Below are 19,490 nucleotides of genomic sequence, written 5' to 3' on the forward strand. Positions count from 1 at the left end.
GCGGCGGCGGCAGCACCCGCGGCGAGACTCCCCGCAGCCCCGCGGGGGCGGTCGGCGCTGCCCCGGCGCGGGGGGGCTCTGACGGAGCGGCCGCCCGCCCGGCGGGCGCCATGCGGGGCGGGCGGTGCTGGCTGCTGCTGGCGGCGTTGGGCTGGCTGCTGCCGGCGGGCGCCGCGGCCAGCGGCGAGTACTGCCACGGTTGGCTGGACGGGCAGGGCGGCTGGCGGGACGGCTTCCAGTGCCCCGAGCGCTTCGACGGCGGCGACGCCACCATCTGCTGCGGCTCCTGCGCCCTGCGGTACTGCTGCTCCTCCGCCGAGGCGCGTCTCGACCAGGGCGCCTGCGACAACGACCGGCGGCAGGGCGGCGGCGAGCCGGGCCGCCCCGGCAAGGACGGCTCCGACGGCGCGGCAGGTGAGGCGTCCCCGATCCGGGCTGCGGCTGAGCCGCCGCGGGTCCGCGCCAAACCTCTCTCCCGCGCCTGCCCTCCCTCGTGTCGCCGCTCCCGAGGGGTCGTGGGGCAGGACGAGAATGGGGGCCGGCCGGCCCCATTTGCAGCTGGCAGACGGGGAGAGAAGGACCCGGGCAGAAAACCTTCTTTTTCTATCCCTGTGATTCACAAGCCCCGCTGTGCCGTCGGTGAAAGCAGACGGCTCCGTTTTGCCGCAGCCCGAGGCGGCCCAGCCGCCGCTCGGCACCGGCCCGGCCCCCACTGTGCTACAGATCAAAAAGTGGGGAAGGGAAATAAAACAACCCGTGCGAGCGAAACCCAGAATGTAACGTGACATTTCGTAGTGACTTCTGGCCGCTCCTCGCTCTAATTGTGTGTGTTCTTCCAGCTCGGGTACCCCTGCTTAGGGCTGCTTGTGACGGGGTTGAATTTCAAGGCTAATATTCGTGTCTCCCTGCTGCAGTTTAAAACAAGCCTCACTGCCTTCCCAGTGCCTCTGCTGCCATCCACGTGTACCGAACGCACTAGAAGTAGCCTGAAGTGATGTTATAATTAGGATGTGTTTACTGTTGGAAAACTTGTGTGTTACGATCTGTAGCAAGTGTGTGCACCTGCTCAAGGGCCACTGCAGCACCAAATGCAGACACACAGACAAGTTTTTGCAAGCCTTTTGTTTTAAAAGTGATAAAATTACGGGAGAAGCGTGGCTTTGTGGTTCTGACTTGCCCCATATAATCAGCTGTGCAAGGAAGTGTTCAGGTGCCAGTGGACAGGTAACACCTCCCCCTTTGGTGTTCTGAGAATAAGGTGTTAAATTGTTAATAAGACAATTAATTTTCCTCCTTGATATTTGCAGCTCAGGAGCTGTCAGTGCCCACAGGCACAGGTTGATTTGCTCGAGGGGCAGCCGCTGTGCTAGGGCAGGCTGGTGGCAGGGGTCAGGTAGGGTGAGGCAGGCTTGAGGCCACAGTCCTGCTTTGGTCTTGGGGCTGCCAGATTTCGGTGGAAATGATGAATCCCAGTCACGTTATCTGGAGTGCTGAAGGGAGGCACCTTCAATGTGTTAGGTAGACAGGGAGCAGTGGACTGTCATCAAGGCAGCGGGCTTTCCTCCCTGCTAATAACTTTAAAGATGCATTTGGAAACTCCGGATATTGCTTTTAGCAGCTGTTTCCATCTTCCGTGTGTAAAACACTCGGCTGCACACACACCTTTTAGCGCTTACCCTGCTGTGACCCGTGCTGGGGGTAGGTGGTCTCTGCTGGGCTGAGGGGGAGCCTTTTGCCAGGGTGCTGAGGTTCGTCCTTTGCCCCCCTGTGACGGCCTTCTCCTTGCTGTTGCAGTGCCCATCTACGTGCCGTTCCTCATCGTTGGATCTGTGTTTGTCGCCTTCATCATCTTGGGGTCGCTGGTGGCCGCGTGCTGCTGCAGATGCCTGCGGCCCAAGCAGGAGCCCCAGCAGAGCCGAGCCCCCGGGGGCACCCGCCTGATGGAGACCATCCCCATGATCCCAAGTGCCAGCACCTCGCGAGGCTCCTCCTCCCGCCAGTCGAGCACGGCTGCCAGTTCCAGCTCCAGCGCCAACTCCGGGGCCAGGGCGCCCCCGACCAGGTCCCAGACCAACTGCTGTTTGCCAGAAGGGACCATGAACAACGTCTACGTGAACATGCCGACGAACTTCTCGGTGCTGAACTGCCAGCAGGCCACCCAGATCGTCCCACACCAGGGCCAGTACCTGCACCCTCAATATGTGGGCTACGCCGTGCAGCACGAAGCGATGCCGCTCACCCCGGTGCCCCCCTTCCTCGAGGGTTTGCAGAGTGGCTACAGGCAGATCCAGTCTCCCTACCCACACACCAGCGGCGAACAGAAGATGTACCCAGCTGTGACTGTGTAGTGCTGGCGCCTTCCCCCCACTTCCCCGACACCCAGCAGATTATTAAAATCTAAAGTGAACGGAGCAGAAACGCTTCCTTGGAACAAAGCTCCCAGAACATCACTTGTAAATAATTTTGCAAGGCTCATGCATGTCAGACAGTGTTTATAAAGCATTTCTTTTCATCGGGGTCCATTGCCAGAAACTGTAGGATGATCTCTCTGAATTAACGTTGCCAGACACGCTCTCGCTGCAGCGCGTGATTTACAGCGGCCAAGGATTACGCTGGAAATGCATTTGTGTTTCACATCGCTGTACTGGCGAGATAAATGCCGGAGCCATTAAGTGCCCTTCAGGTATGACATGGTCTGAAGTATTTGCCTAATTAATTCGTAGAAAGAGTTTTGTTCCACTGTAGGAGACAGTGCTTAGGAAACCTCTCTCCTCCTCTCCCAGCTCCCTAATGACGTCTCCCGTTGCTTTACAGACAATCAGAACCGAGAGCCGAGCGGTGCAATCCCTGTGTGCTGGGTGCTGGTACCAGCCTCCCCCCAGCTTCTTACCCACACCCAGTTTCAGGTGAAGTGCCACAAAAGGCTTAGTCTTGGAAAGACCAATTTTCCTTGTCCTTGGTATTTATGTAGGAATTGGAAGAGTGTGAGTTATTTGTCTCTTCCTGCCAGCGCACTTGAATCCCTTCTTGATTTGGTTTTGCCTGAAGATCCAGACTCTCTAGTGGTTTCAACAGACTTGATCTTTGTGAACTTTTTGCTGAAAACAAGGTACGAGGTGCTTTCTCTTCCCGATGCTCAGCAAAGCTTTCGGGACGGCTCGCAGCAGCTTAGCTGAAACCTGCATGTGGAGGGGCTGGCGGAGGTTGGAAATCTATCCCCTTTTCTTCTATACCTGTGGGGCAGGGGACATACTTGGAAGGCACAACTGTATTTAAAAATAAGGAAGAAGGCACAACCAAAGGATGAAGGTGGCCACGGCTCCCCGTGATGCCAGAGGGCAGGGAGGAGGGGGAACTTGGCACCGGAGCTCCTGGCTCCGTCTTGCTTTGCTTCATCTGGGAAAAAACACCTCTCCAGGTTGAGAGGCAGCAGCGTGCTGGGAATGAATAACCAGACTGTGCTAATTGTAATACATCAGCCTGGATGCCAAGAACTGTTTAAGGCTGGTTTTGTCTCTTAAAAAAAACCCCCAAACCCGTAGTCTTTGCTTTTCCATCCATCTGTTCCTCAGCCAAAACATGAAGCCTGAGGGATATACCACAACTGGGCAGTCACTGTAACCAGACCAGAGCTGATAAGGTTTCTTATTGCCTGATACTGTATCAGTATGTAGCAATAACGGTGATACTACTATTTTTTGTATGTTTTTAAAGTACACACCTGTGTGGAATCGTTGCCAAATGCAGTGGTTCACCCATAAGCGTGGCACAAACGGGCTGTCTGCAGCGGGCACACGTGTTTGACCGCTGATGTAGGACACTGAAGAAAGAGGTGATTTACCCCAGCTCTGCTGGTCCTGGCTGCCATCGCCCATTGGGCATGTGGGACCTGGACAGGGTTTGAGTTCCAAGCCCTGGCTGGCCCTCCAGCCTGGCTGGGTGGCTGTGGTACGGCAGTGGCCGGCGCGGCACATCTGGAAGGGCAGGTAGGTGCTGCCAGGCTTCTGAAGGACCCGGTGTACCCTCGGGTCTTGCTGGGGACTTGGGTTTCTGCCTGCCCACATTGCAGCTTGGTCGGGTTGCCCATTCAGCGCTGGGTTGGCCTTTGGCATGAGCTCAGCCCCTGAAGCCCATCGACCCTTCCTGATCTTTCCCAACTATGAACCAGGTCAGCTCTCGCCTCCCCTTGCCCACCAGCACGCACTGCCTGCCTTGCACCTGTCCTGGCAAGGACACCTCCCCTGACCTATGAAATTCAGGTGAATCTCTTTGTATATTGTTTACTTGTTTTAAAAAGAAAAGAAAATAAGTTAAATTTAAGTCTGTAGAAAGTAATTTACAACTAAAGGCAGAGAAACCTGAGTTGTAATAAAAGGAAGTTTGTGAGATGTGGTGGGGTTGTTTTTTTTAATGTCATGTACAATAATGTAAAACCAATGTTACCATTTGATATAGCTTTTAAATCTCTGAAAAGGCACTTGCTTTAAAGTGTCTCTTACAAATGAAGAAGAAAAGCCCCCTTTGTTTCTTAATAAATACTTTATTGTGTGACTTTGGTTTTGTTTGCTTAGTTGTCGCTTTGGTTTCTTTTTTCGTTCAGTTGATGCTTTGCTTCCTTCTGTCTACAAGATTTATCTGACCAGCACACTTCTTACCACCTTGGCAAAGTTAGGATGTTTGGCTGTGTTTTTAACGGGCAACAGTAAAAACAGCAACTTCCAAGGCTGAATGCCATGCCTGGGTGGGGTGTGGCTGAGGAGGCTTGTGTGGAGGGGAGGGGAGCAGGGACAAAAGGGCATCAGGTGAGCTGGGGACCACTCACATCCCAGGGGCCACAGGGGTAGAGCCCATGGCCCCATCAGGCTCCCACTTGCCAAATAATGCCAGATACTCTGCAGCAAAGGGTGTTTCCAGAGGATTTTGTGTTCCAGTTAGATTCATGGTTTCCAGCTATGCATCAAAATAAATAGGAAAATATATTCAAATCAAAAGGAAAGAACAGCCTGGGAAAAACATGGCCTTGGTCAGACTGTATGTAGTGTGTCCCAAAATGCCGCAGTGTCCTGGGGCGGTGAAGGAGCAAGTCTGGAAGCACAAAGCTGGCAGGGAAGGAGGTAGGGGAGTCAGCCACAGCTTAGAGCAGATGTGCCAAGATGATGAGCATGTTGCAGGAAGGCCGATAGTTGTGTCAAAGTTTTTGTGTTGTATTTTGATACGTTTGGGGTTGATTTGTGTGTGTGTGTGTGTGTTGTCATTTTTTTGTCTTCCTGTGGGAGGGGTTTTTTTCCCTTGGTGGAGAGGGGCGGGGTTTTACCTGCTGCACATAGTGACTATGGGCGGTGGCATGGGGGAAAAAAGGGTGGAAATTGTGAGCAAGCACAAGTTGTGGTTCAGAAAGATGCATTTATTTTGTTTTTCTAGGCTACAGTACTAGCTGAGCCCTGTGTCTGTCTGCTTGTGGCTCAGATGGAATAGGCCCAGGTGTAATGACTGTACAACTCTGGTGTAGTGGTGCTGCATTGCCTGTGCCATAGCAGCCCAGGGCTGGGCTCAGACCAGAAACCAGGATGGACACCTCAGATGCCACCACTGAATGTGTATCTGTTCTGTAGGAGAGACAGTCTTCTTTAGCAGGTAAGAGCCTAAAATCTGAGGAACTAAAAACACAAATGAGAGCCCACCCTTCTAAACCTGCTGCATGGCCTGGAAATACATTTTTAGCCTCATATGGGTGTAAGGAGTAATGGGACCACTCCTGCAGGCCCTTCAACCACCTGGCAGCCCCCACCCTGGGCAGACCTGGCAGCACCGTGGGATGCCGTGTGGCTCAGGAAACCTGCCCCGAGAGCCCACACACCTGTGTGCTTGCTCAGTTTCATCCCACTACTCACTTCCATCTTCCCAGACTGGCCCAAATAATTCCTCTTTCTTCCTGCTTTTTACACCCCTTAAATGTACATTCTCATTCACTTGCAGTCTGAAGTGCAGGGTGTACTTTTACAGTGGCCGGTGCTGACCACATCAGTACCTATGTCAGGCACTGCAGTGCTCAACGCCGTGCTGTGCCAGAGATGATGTGCATGGGAAGCAGGAACAACGGTGGGGAGAAGCTGGCAAAGCAATTAGAGGCTGGGGTGGCACAGGTTTGCCCATAACATCCACCACTGCTGCTGTGCTACCTCACAGCCATGCCTGCATCCCCCAGCACTGTCGTCTCAGAGCATGATGTGAGCCCAGGGGCCCAAACCCCTGAGCCACACTGACAACAGCAAGAAACCCTCACCAGGGACACAACCCCCTCACAACATGCACACGGAGCACCCCACTGAAACATCTTACCTCTTAGCTGGGCGTGCCCCGAGGACAAAGCTTCTTCCTCCCCATTAGCCCAAGGCTTGTGGGCCTCTGTACAGCTGTTCCCAGACATGACCACCTTTATTTGGGGAAAGTGAAACTTGGTGCAATTAGAAGCCAGTGCTTAAATGTAGCCCATAATGCCCAGAGAAGAGAGAACCAGGGTCTGTGGCCCATTTCAGCACATTAACCTCGACACCTTCCTTCTATCTAGCTTGCTGTTCATTTTTTTTGTGGTCTTGACAGAGCTCTTCTTTCCCCTCCAGATTTTCTGCTTTCCCATTCTTTTCCTCCCGCTGAAGTCGTTAAGTATTATTCCCTACGTGTATTCCCTTGTATTTTTCCAAGCTGAATCTCATTTTATTGTTTCCTGCTCATATTTCTTGCTCCTCGGTAGGTCCCTTTGTATTATTTCTGTGTCCTCAGTGGGGCTTGCAACATTTTCCTGTGCAGGATCACTTGCAAATGGACAGGACAAGTCACTTAAGCCTGTGCCACCCCTTCTCCCCTTCCTATCAGCACTGAATGGAGTCAGTTCAGTGAGACCCTGCCCTGCCTGGGGGCTCTCCGTGTCCCCTGTCCTGTAGCTTGAGCATTTAATCCCTGTGACAGTGTTTCTATGCAGCCTGCATGGCTGAATAACACAAGTCATTGATGCTGTAACAACTGCCCCTGGGGACCCACTACAGCCCTGGCACAGGGCTGGCTTCTCTCTCCCTGTGGCAGAGGGACTTCTTCCCATCCCAACACTTTCTGGTCTTGTTATTTGCCCACAGAAATGCTGTTGTATTTGCTTGGCTTAATTTGTTCTTTTTATCTGGAAAAGCTCAGCACACTGACTTTTTTCACCTGGCTCATGACCAATCAGCTCTCACCTTCTCCAGCTCCTCCCCCCTGGCTTGTTCACAGTGTTTTGTCTGGGCCTCATGCCTTTTCCTTCTCTCACTAGCCCCCACGCCAGACCTGAGCTGGGGTGGCTGCCCAGCTGGTTAAGGAGCAGAGCACAGCCTCCTTGGTAGAATACTTGCTCATCTCACTTCTCAGGTGATGCCTCCCTGGTTTGCCAAATATTGAAAGCAAGAAGGCAAACATTGTGCTAGGCATGGCTGGAAAGTCGCCAGCTGTGTCAGAGGTGGGTATCCCCTTACCCCTAATTTTCATTAGAAGAGGGGAGACAAACCTCTCTGGTGTGTAACGTGAATCACAGCTCTCAGATTGCAAGTGCCTCTGGCACTGCACTGGCCACTGGCTTTGGCAAAAGAAGGTTCATGTACTTTTTCTTAATATTTATCAGTTTGGGTGGTTATTTCTGATGGAGTGAAACCACGCAGTCAGCTTCTGCACTGGGCCAGGCTGGGTGGTCACACACAGCTCGTCAATGACAGTTGTCAGTTCCTTCTCTTGTTTGTTTTGCCAACAGTGCATCAGGAAATTTGAAAGAAAACTCACCTCAAACCTACCATCACAGGCTCTTTTCATCCACTTCATAGGCTTACAAAAGCAAAAGTAGAATTCAAATATTCAAGAAAGAGTGGAAATAACATCCTTCCTCCAAAACAGGGTAGTCTTTCAGGTAAGCAATCCCTCGTTCGCTGTTTTCAGTCCTTCAGAAAACCTCCAGCCCACCCAGGCAAACAATAATACATCAAGCTGATAGATGTTGTTTAATCCAAAGGATGAGTTGCTTTCCATAATCAAGCCTTCCTCGTGTTTAACGCTGAAGCAGCTCAGGGCACAGCCCACACTGGTTTGTTGTTGTAGGCTAACTTGAACACAAAAAAAGGTAGAAAGGCATTGCTTTGGTTCCCAGCAATGCTGTGAAAGTCATGTCAGCGGTAATGATGCAGCAGTACAGTAAAATTACTTATCTCCCTTGCAAGATTACGAGTAAATTCCTTCAGTCTGCTTTGGAAAGCCCTCTGAAAGCTGATGGGGACAGGCTAGCAGAGTGGTTGATACCGCTGGGCACAGAGCTGAGCTCGGCTGGGCAAACCTCACAAACCTCCCCCTTGCCCCAGGGCAAGCCGGATCCCTTACAGGACACTGCTGCTCCCAGACAAGGATGCCAGTGTGTTGTGCAGTCTCTCCTATGATGTATTGCTTCAATGGTAAATATTGGCTTATGCAGCTGCCAATTCCCTGGACATTTCCTTTTGAGAGAAAGAATCCTATTGACTTCACACATGGGACAGTCTGCTCATGATTGGAACTGTCTCATTATAGGGGAACAACTTAATTCTCAGTTTACAGTGGTGCAAACCAAAAGCAACTGCTGCACACCTACGGTGCAGTCAGAATCAGGCACTCAGTTTAAAGGCTAAAATGCCAAAATGCCATCTTCACTATATTCAGGTAAACGTGTACGGTCATTGTATAGGATTTAATTAGCATGTATGACACAGGTACCCAGTCCAGGCTCTGATAATGGGCCCATCCAAAGGAACTGTCACAGGACCACGTGACATGTTTTCCCATGACAGGCCTGTATTAGCATGCTTGCAGGCAGTTCCTTCCACAATCTAGAGAAAGGAAGCGGGGAGATGGATCAGCACAGTTACAAAACCAGTGGATTATACAAACCCAACCCACAGCCCTGGTTTTCCAGTATTCTTTCTCTACAGGGCCTGGGAGGTGTTCCTGCTGCCCACACTGTACTTACCAGCAAGTACCACCAGCTCCATGGCGTCTGTCAAGAACACCGGACCAGGCTTGTTTCACCATGACAACTGTGCTGATGTCTGTGATCAGGCTGTAGGTCACTGTCAACCAAGATGCCAGACACAAGGTGAGGTGAGTGCTGAGGCTCCCAGGCACTTCACTGCAGGATTTAAGCCTTGAGAACTTGCAGCTTCATCCTTCAAGGGCCTGCTTCACGAGACCCAGGAAGTCCAGCACAACACCCTCAGAAGCTGCCCCTGATACCGCAGGAAATGTAGCAGGGAACCAGAATCATCCCCGTGTCCATGAGACCAGTCATGGCATGAAAAATGCAACAAGAACTCCTTCTTGTCCAGCCTCTTCATGGCATATCCAGGCTGAATGTGGCCACGGCAGCAAGTCCTCTCCACCACGGTCCACAGCCTTCTCTCCACCTGCTCTAGAGCTCCCTCCTTCTCAGCCTGGACCACCAAGAATCAGCAGTGCCTTCCATTGATGTCTCCAGCCTTGTTTCTCTGTGCCCACATACTTCTGTTGCTGAGGAAGCAGGAGGAAACCCACTGCTCCTTCCAAGTTTCTGAGGACTCGTGTCACCTCACATGCCAGGTGAGCTCGAAGAGGTACGGGGCTGTGCTGGAGGGAGGGACAAGGGTAGGTGGCTGGGTACTGCTGCAGTAGCCCTCACAGGAAGGGATTATGTTTTTGAAATCTTCTTGCTTACCATTCCTTAACTGGGCCTTTCTCAGTTACACTTTTATTTTTTAATGCTCCCATTTCAGAGTTGAGCATTAATCTAAGGGTTTAGGGACTTTGGTTCTCCTTTAGTCTGGTATGAGGCACCGAAGACCCCCGGCAACAGACTTAACAGCTGCTCCGGCAACTATGTGGCTCTGGGACATGAGCACCAGACGCTCTCACCACCTCGCCTGTCAAACTGTTAGAGGGAAAGTCTCTCAGGTGATTAGTCAACTAATATACCTAATAAGGGGTTTAAGCAGCAATCCATTATGTTTAACAATTCTGAGAATCATTTCCCTTTTGGTGTTCTGTGCGAGATGGGACAGTGCGGGAAGCAGCCGGCTGAGCGTCGAGTTCTCCCACCACCACCCGAATAAAGCTCATTCAACTTGATCATCAATTTTACTTTGGTGTAATTGATTGCCCAGATGTGCAAGAAGCTTTTACATACAGCAAAGTTCCTGCTGCTACATGCTTGCGGGCTGGACTGCTGCTGGGGAGGCCCAGGGAAGGAGCAGGCGTTTACCTCAGCACAACAGGGATACTCAAGGAGTTCAGCGCTCGCTTTGTATTTCTCTGCAAAGGAAAAGCAGGTACTAGGTCTGGCTTCTGGGATAAAAGGGTTTTGAAATGTGCTCAAGCAATGACTCGTAAAGGGAAGAGGGGAAATTTGGCTTACACCTCCTTTTTGTTTCCTAATTTAAAAAATCCAGAAGTAATGCGTTGTTTTAAAAAAGTCTCTCTGCGCTCTTAAAAGTGGCTCTGTCGGCAAGCTATAAGGAAAAAACCATCCATCAAGTTACAGCACCCCGAGGAGGAAAAGTTTCAGCCAGACTGTATATAAATATGCATTTTGTTCCTGATAAAATCTGTTTAATTCCAGTATCTAATAATATTTGGACAAAAAGATCTCTTTGTTAAAACTCATGGACTTTCTTTGTTAGAACTCATACACTTTTACTTTCTATAAGGATCTTGTAACACGTGTTCCACATGGTCACCGAAATTCGAGTTAAGGCCAATCTCTTCTGCAAATTTAACTTCAGCCCTGACTCCAGAGTCACTCCTGACTCGGCACATGCACGGTGGCTTTGCTCAGGAAGGATGTTGCCTTGTGTTGGCTGTGCCCTGAGGTCCTGCAGCCCCATCTGCCCAGCCCAGCTACTGAGGTTCCCTGGTGTGCCGGTCCCAGCTTCCCTGCAGGTCCCAGCAAGGGACAAGGGGCTTCACAGCTCACTAGGGAAAAAGCATTCATTTCATGGAAAGAACATACTGTAGCAGAGAGGATCACTGCATGTGTGCCCCAGAGCGTGCAGAGCTATCAGGGAGGCCAGAGCCTTGGCGTGGTGCTTCACGTTGTCATTCTTGCTTGAGGCAAGTGAGCTTGAGAAGCACTGCTTGGGGCAAGGCAAGGCAGCTCGGCAGCACCAGCACAGCACCACGGGCAGAGACTGGACGTGATGTTTCTGAACAGAGAGAGCTCCTGCCCTGCGCTTGGCATGGTTTGGAGGAAAGCATCTCTCAGGGCCTTGCGTCTTGGTGCACCATCAGACCACTCTCTCCCCACTGACACAAGAGCAGGCAGGCCCAGTGTCAAAAAAGCCTCTTGCAAATTTAGCTGCAAGAAGGGAGGAACGGAGATTTTAGTGCTTAATTTTCCCCTGCTGTGTCTATCTGGCTTAGGTGGGGCAAAAGACTTGCAAAATTTATTTTGGTAAAGCCTTGGTGAGATCAAATGTACCATTTCTAGGAGAGTATCTGTCCATCTAGTTTATACAAAAAGATGGTCTTCCCCCTGGAGACACTCTTCAAAAATCAGGCACCTGCTGTAAGCTCACCAGTACCACTGTTAGTTTGCCATATTAGTCTTGTGTTTGGGGCCTTATTTGAAACCCACCCAATGAACCTAAGCCTTGCTCTTCTCACTAACAGAAGCGGGCCCTTAAAACACACCCAAAAGGCCATGAAAAATAAAACAATCCACTCACCAGCTTTTGCAGGCCAAATCTCAAATGCATTTAACATTGAACTCTGGCTGCAAAACTTGGGGGGAGAAGGGGATAAAACAAAGAAGCCTCGGTCCATTGGGTTGCTTTAATAAAAGGTTTATTGGAAATATTTTTCTGCAGACATACAACAGTGAACAATGCTGTTCAAAGCTACAAATTTGCTAAGTTTTCCGAACCTTCTAAAAATACAAGTAAATGACCTTCATTTGTATTCAGTCTGGGAGGGAAACAAACTCCACTGTAATGTGATGCTGTATTTAAACTACCAGAGGACATTAATGGGATGTGAAAATGGTAACACTTCTAGAGGAAAAAACCCACACACCACTGCTGCTCTGCTGGGAGCCAATTAAACATACCCCCACAGCACTACTCCTCTCTGCATATCCAGATTAAAACCTCCCCATCTGAAACAATATTTAAGCAATTTGAGTACAGATATGACAGACAAGCGGGCACATGACTCGGCTCACTGATGAAAAAGATGCTGTTAAACATCCTGTCACTCAAGCTGCTGAATATTTGACCTCCCGGCACAACAGGCTTCACTTCGGGGGCAGGAGGAGGGACAGGGAGAGGTTTTCAAGTTGGACAACTCTCCCAACACACACATGCACACACAGTCCCAGAGGGCTTGGCTGCTTCAGAGCTTTATGGTATCTGGAGCCCTTTTTTATTAAAAAAAAAAAAGGGTTAGGCAACAACTTTGAGCAACTTTCCAGCCCATGAGCTCTTGACAGTGAGAACAGCAAGTGCTTGCATTCCCTTCCTGAATCAAAACATGCAGCAGAAGGGCAAAGGACAGCATATGCACTGTCTGTTAAATTCCACGTTTTCTAAGAAACCCTGCAGATGTTTGGAAATTGATTAATTTATGCCAAGACAACATCTGGAACATCTTCGCAGCGAAGCCACCCAGTAAGGTGGTCAGAATTTAAAACAATCACGTCTTTCTGTTAATGTTGGCTTTTCCCCTTGGTTTCATCACTCCATAATTACAAGGGTACTGACCTCTGGCTATGCACGGTGACAGTTTGGCAATATATTAGGCTTTTCCTCGCCGTTAGACTTCTGTGTGACTCCCCAGAGCTGGGCTTGCCCACACAGAATGTGTCATTTACTCACTTCTATTTCTCCTCAGTAACTACAGGGGGAGAACAATCCCCTTGCTGCAGGCTTCAGGAGAACCTGTCTCACTTTCTTCATACATAAAGGATTTGGAGAAACACCAGCACGCGTCTGTTTTACTTTTTGCCCACAATGGCAAGTGAGCAGGCCGTGGATCCAAATGAAACAGCCCCATGGCCTCTATCCCAAGGTGACCCATGGGCCCAGAGGAACAAGCCCTTTGCACAGCCTGGGAGGACAGGAACCTGCCCAGGACCAACACCCGAAGAGAAGTCCCGTTGACTCTCCATGAAAGGAGTGGAATAATGTCAGTGCTCCATTCCTGTGGGTCCATGAGGCAAAGAGCAGCCAGTAAACGATGCAGCCATCTGCCATAACCCCGGAAGCAACCCGCTAGAGCCAAAGGGTGCTACACAGTGGGGCTTCTGCCAAGGATGCCCTCCCTTTCTCCCAGCACAGGACTCAGCTTGGTGCCAGAGAAAACTCAGCTTCAGCAGATAACAGCTTTGCACAGCTCTCCCCTTCCCAGAGCTGCAGGAAGGAACCAGAGAAGAAAGTTTTATCGCAGCTCTTCAGGGAAGCCTGAGGAATCCCTCCCCTCCCTCACCTCTTAACAGCAGCAGTGGTCTTGGCCAACCTATTTTGCTTCCCAGTCCCTTCACCCCTCCAGACGACCCATCTGAGAGCACATTCCCAGCCAGATAAAGCCAGCCAGGCTGTCTGGGCTTTCAGCAGGTCACTGAGAAGCAATCACCTTCAGGATTCACTTATGCGGCCAAGCAGCACAGGGCACTGCCTGCATTTCATTGGCCAACAAGGCTCAAAGCCTCCATTAATCTTGCTTCCAGGTATGGAAAAGGCATTCTCTATATCCATATGAATTTATTTTGTTGTCATCTGTTGTACTGACCTGTCCCATGGCCTTCTCCAGGCACACAGCTCTGGTCACAAGCACTGAAGGGTAGGGTAGGGGAGGCTCTTTTGTGTGTCTGAAGAATAAGGTTAAGAGGACCTGAGCTCTCTCGCTCCTGGAGCTATTCAGTTCTAAGAAGTCAGTGTAAGCAATAAAACTAGTGAAAAGAAAAGTGGAATATGGCTGTGACGACTGTGTAATCAAACCAGGGAGACTTGCCCCAACCCCATACAGAAGGAGAAACCTCCAAGAAGAAAAAAGAACTTGTGCAGTTCCACCAAAGAAAGCACCGAGCCCTTCCTGTGCACTACAGAAAATGGATAAAGGCATGTTTCACACTATTCTAACAGGAATTGCTTGCAGCCAAGCCAGAAAGATCAGCACAGCACCAGGAAGAATAAGTTCCAGAAAGAAGCCACTCGTCTGAAAGCTCAGGTCACGTCAAAGGCCCAGCCCCATCAGGATCAACAGGACATTTTCAGAGCAGTAGGGCTGTGCTGCTGGAGCATCCTGTTTTACATCCCACTGTTGCTGGCAGAGTCCCACCAGACACTGTCTGTGGCCAAAGACAACCACATCTTAGGACCAGGCAGCAGCTGGGGACTGCTGTTCAGCCTGGTTGGAGCGTTGCCTGCTACAGTGGGATCTAGGGCCCAGCTCCTGCCCAGAGGGCTGCTGAGGAACAGGAATGTGGCTGCCGATGAGCAACACACCACAGAGAGGTGGCACTGCCCATTCACTCACTCACCAAGCGTCACAGCTGCTCACACAGGGCCTGGCCAGTGGGATGGGAACAGGCTGAGTACAAGACCATAACCTGCTGAGTCTGCATCTCTTGCATACCTCTTCACCCTGTCTGCAGTAACAGTTATGAGTTGTGCAGCATCTGGAACGGAATTCAAAACTCCTCACTTGACAGGCACAGCCTCAAGAAAGACCCTTGTGCAGGTACAAGGTACGGAGCAAGGTCTGGACCTGCTTTGTGCTCAGTATCCTTGAGGAGGCCTGGAGCTGCAGCACTGGCAGACTCTGGAAGAGGCAAGTACAGGCCTCCTTCTTGATAGGACTGCAGTAGCCCACCTGTCTGAAGACTGAGGAATATGCATGGCCAATGCCAAAGCTTCAGAAGCAGACCACTACCCAGAAGCATCAGGTATAGCATAGACACAGCCAAATTCTTTACCAACTCATCAGGTATCTCAAATCATCTCCGTTTATTTGTTGGACTCAAGACACAAAGAGCTCTCCCTCCAGACTGGCTGAAGTTTAAGGCACTGCTACTGTATGATGATCCAAAACTAAGGTAAAATACCCTCAGTGCCTTAAAACTAGGGAGAAAACTGACAAATCCAAAGTGCTTCTCAGGGTGAACACCCGCTCCAGGGCTGCTCTGCTTGAAGCTTGAGCTGTGAGGCAAGTACAGCCCTCAGTATTTAAAAATGAAATTAAGTATTTATTTATAAAACCGAGGGCAAATGTAAATAAGGCATCACTAGTCTGCACTGGTGACCAGAGGCAATGCGAAGGAGCAGATTTGGTGAGTTAGCCCAAAATAAGCCTGCAGGACAGGGCCAGCGTAAGGGCTGTGCACTTAAGCTCTTGGGTTTGCCCACAGCGGGCCAAGTTGCAGCCAGTGTGGTCACTGACCGTGTCGTAGTCCCTGCACTTCACTTAACACTGGTCCCCTTGGTCTTTCTCTTCTTTATTTATGAGCATTGACTGTCTCCCAGCAAACACACTCTGCTGTAAAAATAATAGCATCTTGGTAACAGGAGACTTCCCAGCAGCATCTGCTATTAGCTGCTGGAAGAGGCTGCACATTTCTGGCGTGCACTGAGAGGCGTGTGGTCTAGCGAAGTGCAGATTAGTGAGTACTGACTGTTACCTTAATTTACAGCCCATATAGTTCATGTTAACTCCACACACATTTTTAGATACATTAGCAGCTAAGTTTGACTCAGATACTTTCATTATTTATTCGCTATTTCTCCTTGACAAGTTATTACTGACTTCCCATGCTAGCTCCCTACAGCAGGACCTGAAGCCCTGTCAAGGAAAAGAAAACGTCAGCAGACTTCTCAGCAGTGCTCGGCTCAGGCTCCCGCTCACAGGCTTTCATTTGCTACTAGGCAATCGTTAAAGGAACAGCAGCTTCTATGTAAGCAGTGATTTTGGTGTTACAAAAAGCAGCAATCGGATCTAGGTTTAATTCAGGAAAACCACCACTTCCTTCTGAACATTCAACCCTCCCCCTCCACCACTCCGGTCAGCACAGAGACGGGCCCAAGAAACCCTCTTCCCCAACTTCTGGGCAGTTAACTCTGGACAGCCAGGCAGAAATCTCCCATTTCGTCTGCTCAGATACCCTATCTAGCTGCTAATGCTCCACGTGGCACCTTCAAAGGCTGCCATCACTGCTGCAGGCAGTTTGTGTTAACCAAAAGGGAATGCTGGTGGCGCAGGGCGGCCGCCCTCCTCCTGTGGCTACCACAGCACCGAACACACCTCATCACTGGTCACCCAGGCAAGCTGCTCCAACAGCCAAGCAACGGCCTATTATTATACATTAATTTCTGTAACGACTCCAAGGAACAAGAATGCCAGGTCTTGACCTGGGTGGGCTCTACAGGATTAACTCAGCCAGAGATTAAGGCCTTACAGTGATGATGATGCCTGACCTGCCAGCCCCAGCGTCTCACACTGCACAGCCCTGTGACAAACCCAATGTGTAATTCCCATCGAGCTGACATCCAACACACGTACCTCCATCTAAGCCATTATTCCCTCCTGGGAGGGTTTGTGTTTGCGACACACGCTGACCTCAATTTACAGAGAGGTCAAAATGATACAGCCCGTAGTCTGCACTAATAAAATAAATCACATCAGATGACAGCTGCTCCTCCCCAGCATCTCTCAGCACATTCCATAAACTTTCGTTGCACTAAGTTAAGAACAGAAAAGACTCCAGGATCCTTTCTGTTCTCTGCCCAAGACATTTACTTGCCCTTCTTCATTATCCACAGGTTTTTAGAAGGTGGTTTTTTTTTCCTGTATCCTCACAAAAAGCCTCCAAATTGTTTACATATCAATGTTTAGTGTGTGGCTTAGAGTAGAAAGATTAAGTTGATCTCTCTTTGTCTCAGTGGGAAGTTAATTTTCCTTGTGTTATTAGGAAAGGAAGAAACAATTAGCAGTTTTAAGGACAGGCTTACACCACACATTTCCTAAACAGGTTTTGTTTCTAAATAAAATAAAAGTGTTTAACAGGTGAGATCAGCACTAAGATTTAAAAGCTCCTGGGATAAGGTTTACTCTCCCTTATTTCTTCTCTGCACTAGTATTCATGCCTTTAAACAAAATTAATCTCCCAGAAAATACATACACCCACCCTTGGCCCCTTGACATTCATGCCTATGGCAAAATTATTTGCATGTTTCCCCTATTGCATAATTGTCTCATTAGCACCGCAGAAAGAAGGTGATGACTTTTCCCTCTGTGCCACCAGCCAAATCCAAGGGCAATCCTGCCTGGTGCTGAAGGAGAAAAATTTGCTTTTTAACATGGAAGGGGATTCCAAGCCTCCAAGGCATCACTGAGAACTCAGCTAGGACACTTGAACACTGGGATTTACTCACAGCCCTTAAGGAAGATGAAGCCAGTGGGCCAGGATGGCGTTTTCCTTTGCCTTGCTAGACAAATATTCATATTCAAATTGCTTTCGGATATATTTAAATGAACACAAAGTTCTGGATCACGGTCAACAGGGCAAAAAACAAGGCCAACGTTTTAAATGCACAGATGTAATACATACGTTAACCACGAAACTTGGCTAAAACACAGCAGTATTTACTTTATGCTATTCAGAAACGTGGCTTGGCGACTAAAATTAATAGAACTTGTCTGGAGGACAGCATAAGCTTTCTAAGAGCTCTTTCAGCCTTAACTTATGCCCCAGTTTTTGCTTTTTTTTCAGAATTCCAATCTATGCAGCAGCACGCCTGTCCCACTGGCAGAGCGGGGCCGTGGAGCCAGCATTCCTCCAGGGCTCACGGGTCCCAGGCTGTCGGGAAGCCTGGTGATGGATCAGATCTAGAAGAGGGACTTGTGTGGCTGAACAAACAAACAGCAGGTCTTCCTTTGCAGTGCCCAGCTCCGTGGGTGTACATGTGTGTGCGCGCACGTGTGTAATCCCTCCCTAACTTTCCTTGCAAGCCTATCCTGCCTGGTGAGAGGAATGCTTCTTCAGGGTTGCAGTATCAGCCTCATGTGAGGATGCACATCTTCTTTGTCAACATCTGACGAGCTTGTACCTTTTAAGTTCTCCCTGTTTCGTACTGCTGTTGAAGGAGGAATGGGATCATAGAGGGCATTCCCAGGCTTCACTTGAAGTGCACATCCAAATACAACAAGAAGAGCTACCAGGATGAACCTATTTGAGTTCACTTTTGTGCACAATACCATGCTCTCAAGATAGCTGCCCTGATGAGCTCTGACTTCCACATCCTGGCTCTGTAAGCTAGTAAGTGGGGTTTAGAAAGCTAAGGTGAAGTCCTAATAAATCCTACAAGAGGGAAAGACATATTCCAGGTAATGAATTCCTATCTTGAGTTATTCCATCATAAGAAGGCAAGGAAGCATTTTTAGCTACAGACTGTGTTGCAATCAAAAGTTAAAGTTGTCAAGTTGTTAAAATTTTCAGCCAAATCAGTAAAGAGTGAATATTAAGAAAGAATAAGGTCTGCATGCAGCCTTGTGCACTTGACTTGGTCTATGTGTAACGAAACAGGAAATCTCAGCACCCCGTTCCAATTAAGCAAAGACTGATTTCTCATGGAACATAAATTTCCTACTTTTCTCCCAGAACAACCTTAATGCTGATGTTTTAAATAGTGGTAAAACATTGTTTTTAATTTCACACCTCACATAGCACAGTCAAACGCTTCATAACAACATAAACAAAACTTTAGGCAGAGCTTTGTGACTGAATTCAAATGACGATTTCCCCCCATAATATGTACTCAAGGTTTGCAGGGAAAATACAGAAACTTGTTGGCTAAGGCCACAGAAATGAGTTCTCTGGTGTTTTGGCTACTGCTGCCAACCCTAGTCAAGAATGTGTTAACAGTGGATGCATTGATCCAAATCCCATTACTCCCACCACTCATCAAGGAGAGAACCATTTATTCTATTTCCGTTCTCCTCTTGGTCGTATCGTAGGATCGAACGACTTGTGACTGGGAAACAACACCGTGCTCTTCTTGAGAAAATGCATACCCATCTGAAAAAGCAAAGGGAGGAAAAAAGTCAGTCACTGGAGTCCAGCTCAGGGGCACGGCCTGTTTTTAGGCATCACTGAAATTATATGACTGACACTGCAACAGTTTCATTTCTGTGCTGCGCTTCTGACATTTACAGCTGTGTATTTCATTGCCCACGTGGCACAGAAAGGATGTCTGCTGCCTTCCTGCTCCCTTCCCCAGGTCAGGGAAGTGTACACAGTCAGCATTGCCTTCTGAGTCAAACTAATAGGCTACAGACTGAATTTGGACACCACATGTACTCCCATAGTGGCAGAGCTGCTTTAAAGACCTAACAGACAGGTAGAGATTTGCATTTTGGCTCGACTCCTCTATAGTCTGCTCGGTATCAGCAGTTTCCCTGGAGCAACGTGGAAATGTCTAGACCGCAAC

At 49.3% G+C, this 19,490-nt stretch overlaps 2 protein-coding genes across 9 annotated transcripts in view; one reads left to right on the forward strand and one right to left on the reverse strand.

Moving 5' to 3' along the window:
- Positions 1-110: 110 nt before the first annotated feature.
- On the forward strand, positions 111-10,143 carry SHISA2 (shisa family member 2). Of its 7 annotated transcripts, none has more exons than XM_061992968.1 (9): positions 111-414; positions 1,795-3,986; positions 5,422-5,634; positions 7,304-7,486; positions 7,775-7,927; positions 8,976-9,144; positions 9,369-9,618; positions 9,838-9,969; positions 10,068-10,143. In XM_061992968.1, exons 1-2 carry the CDS (start codon positions 111-113, stop codon positions 2,346-2,348), a joined length of 858 nt encoding a protein of 285 aa, XP_061848952.1. In that variant the 3' UTR covers positions 2,349-3,986; positions 5,422-5,634; positions 7,304-7,486; positions 7,775-7,927; positions 8,976-9,144; positions 9,369-9,618; positions 9,838-9,969; positions 10,068-10,143. The 7 variants fall into 7 exon arrangements, with proteins under 7 accessions (XP_061848952.1, XP_061848969.1, XP_061848934.1 ...); XM_061992985.1 differs by having other exon boundaries at positions 1,795-3,109; positions 3,715-3,986; positions 8,976-9,618; XM_061992950.1 differs by having other exon boundaries at positions 1,795-2,683; positions 2,815-3,986; positions 8,976-9,618.
- A 1,696-nt stretch (positions 10,144-11,839) lies between these two features.
- The window catches only part of ATP8A2 (ATPase phospholipid transporting 8A2), a 291,601-nt gene continuing 283,950 nt past the window's right edge, over positions 11,840-19,490 (reverse strand). For both annotated transcript variants that reach the window (XM_061992915.1, XM_061992924.1), the window contains one exon: positions 11,840-19,078. In XM_061992915.1, the coding sequence (XP_061848899.1) occupies positions 18,981-19,078 (98 nt within the window). In that variant the 3' untranslated portion in view covers positions 11,840-18,980. The remainder of the gene's footprint in view (positions 19,079-19,490) is intronic.

This window comes from Colius striatus, chromosome 1 (genome assembly GCF_028858725.1).
Source record: "Colius striatus isolate bColStr4 chromosome 1, bColStr4.1.hap1, whole genome shotgun sequence".
Lineage (NCBI taxonomy): Eukaryota > Metazoa > Chordata > Aves > Coliiformes > Coliidae > Colius > Colius striatus.

What these genes read in the sequence shown, in the direction of transcription:
- SHISA2 (XM_061992939.1), top strand. Translation starts at nt 111, where the DNA reads ATGCGGGGCGGGCGGTGCTGGCTGCTGCTGGCGGCGTTGGGCTGGCTG. An exon ending in CGGCTCCGACGGCGCGGCAG is followed by an intron (nt 415 to 1,794) that starts GTGAGGCGTCCC and finishes TTGCTGTTGCAG; the next exon opens with TGCCCATCTACGTGCCGTTC.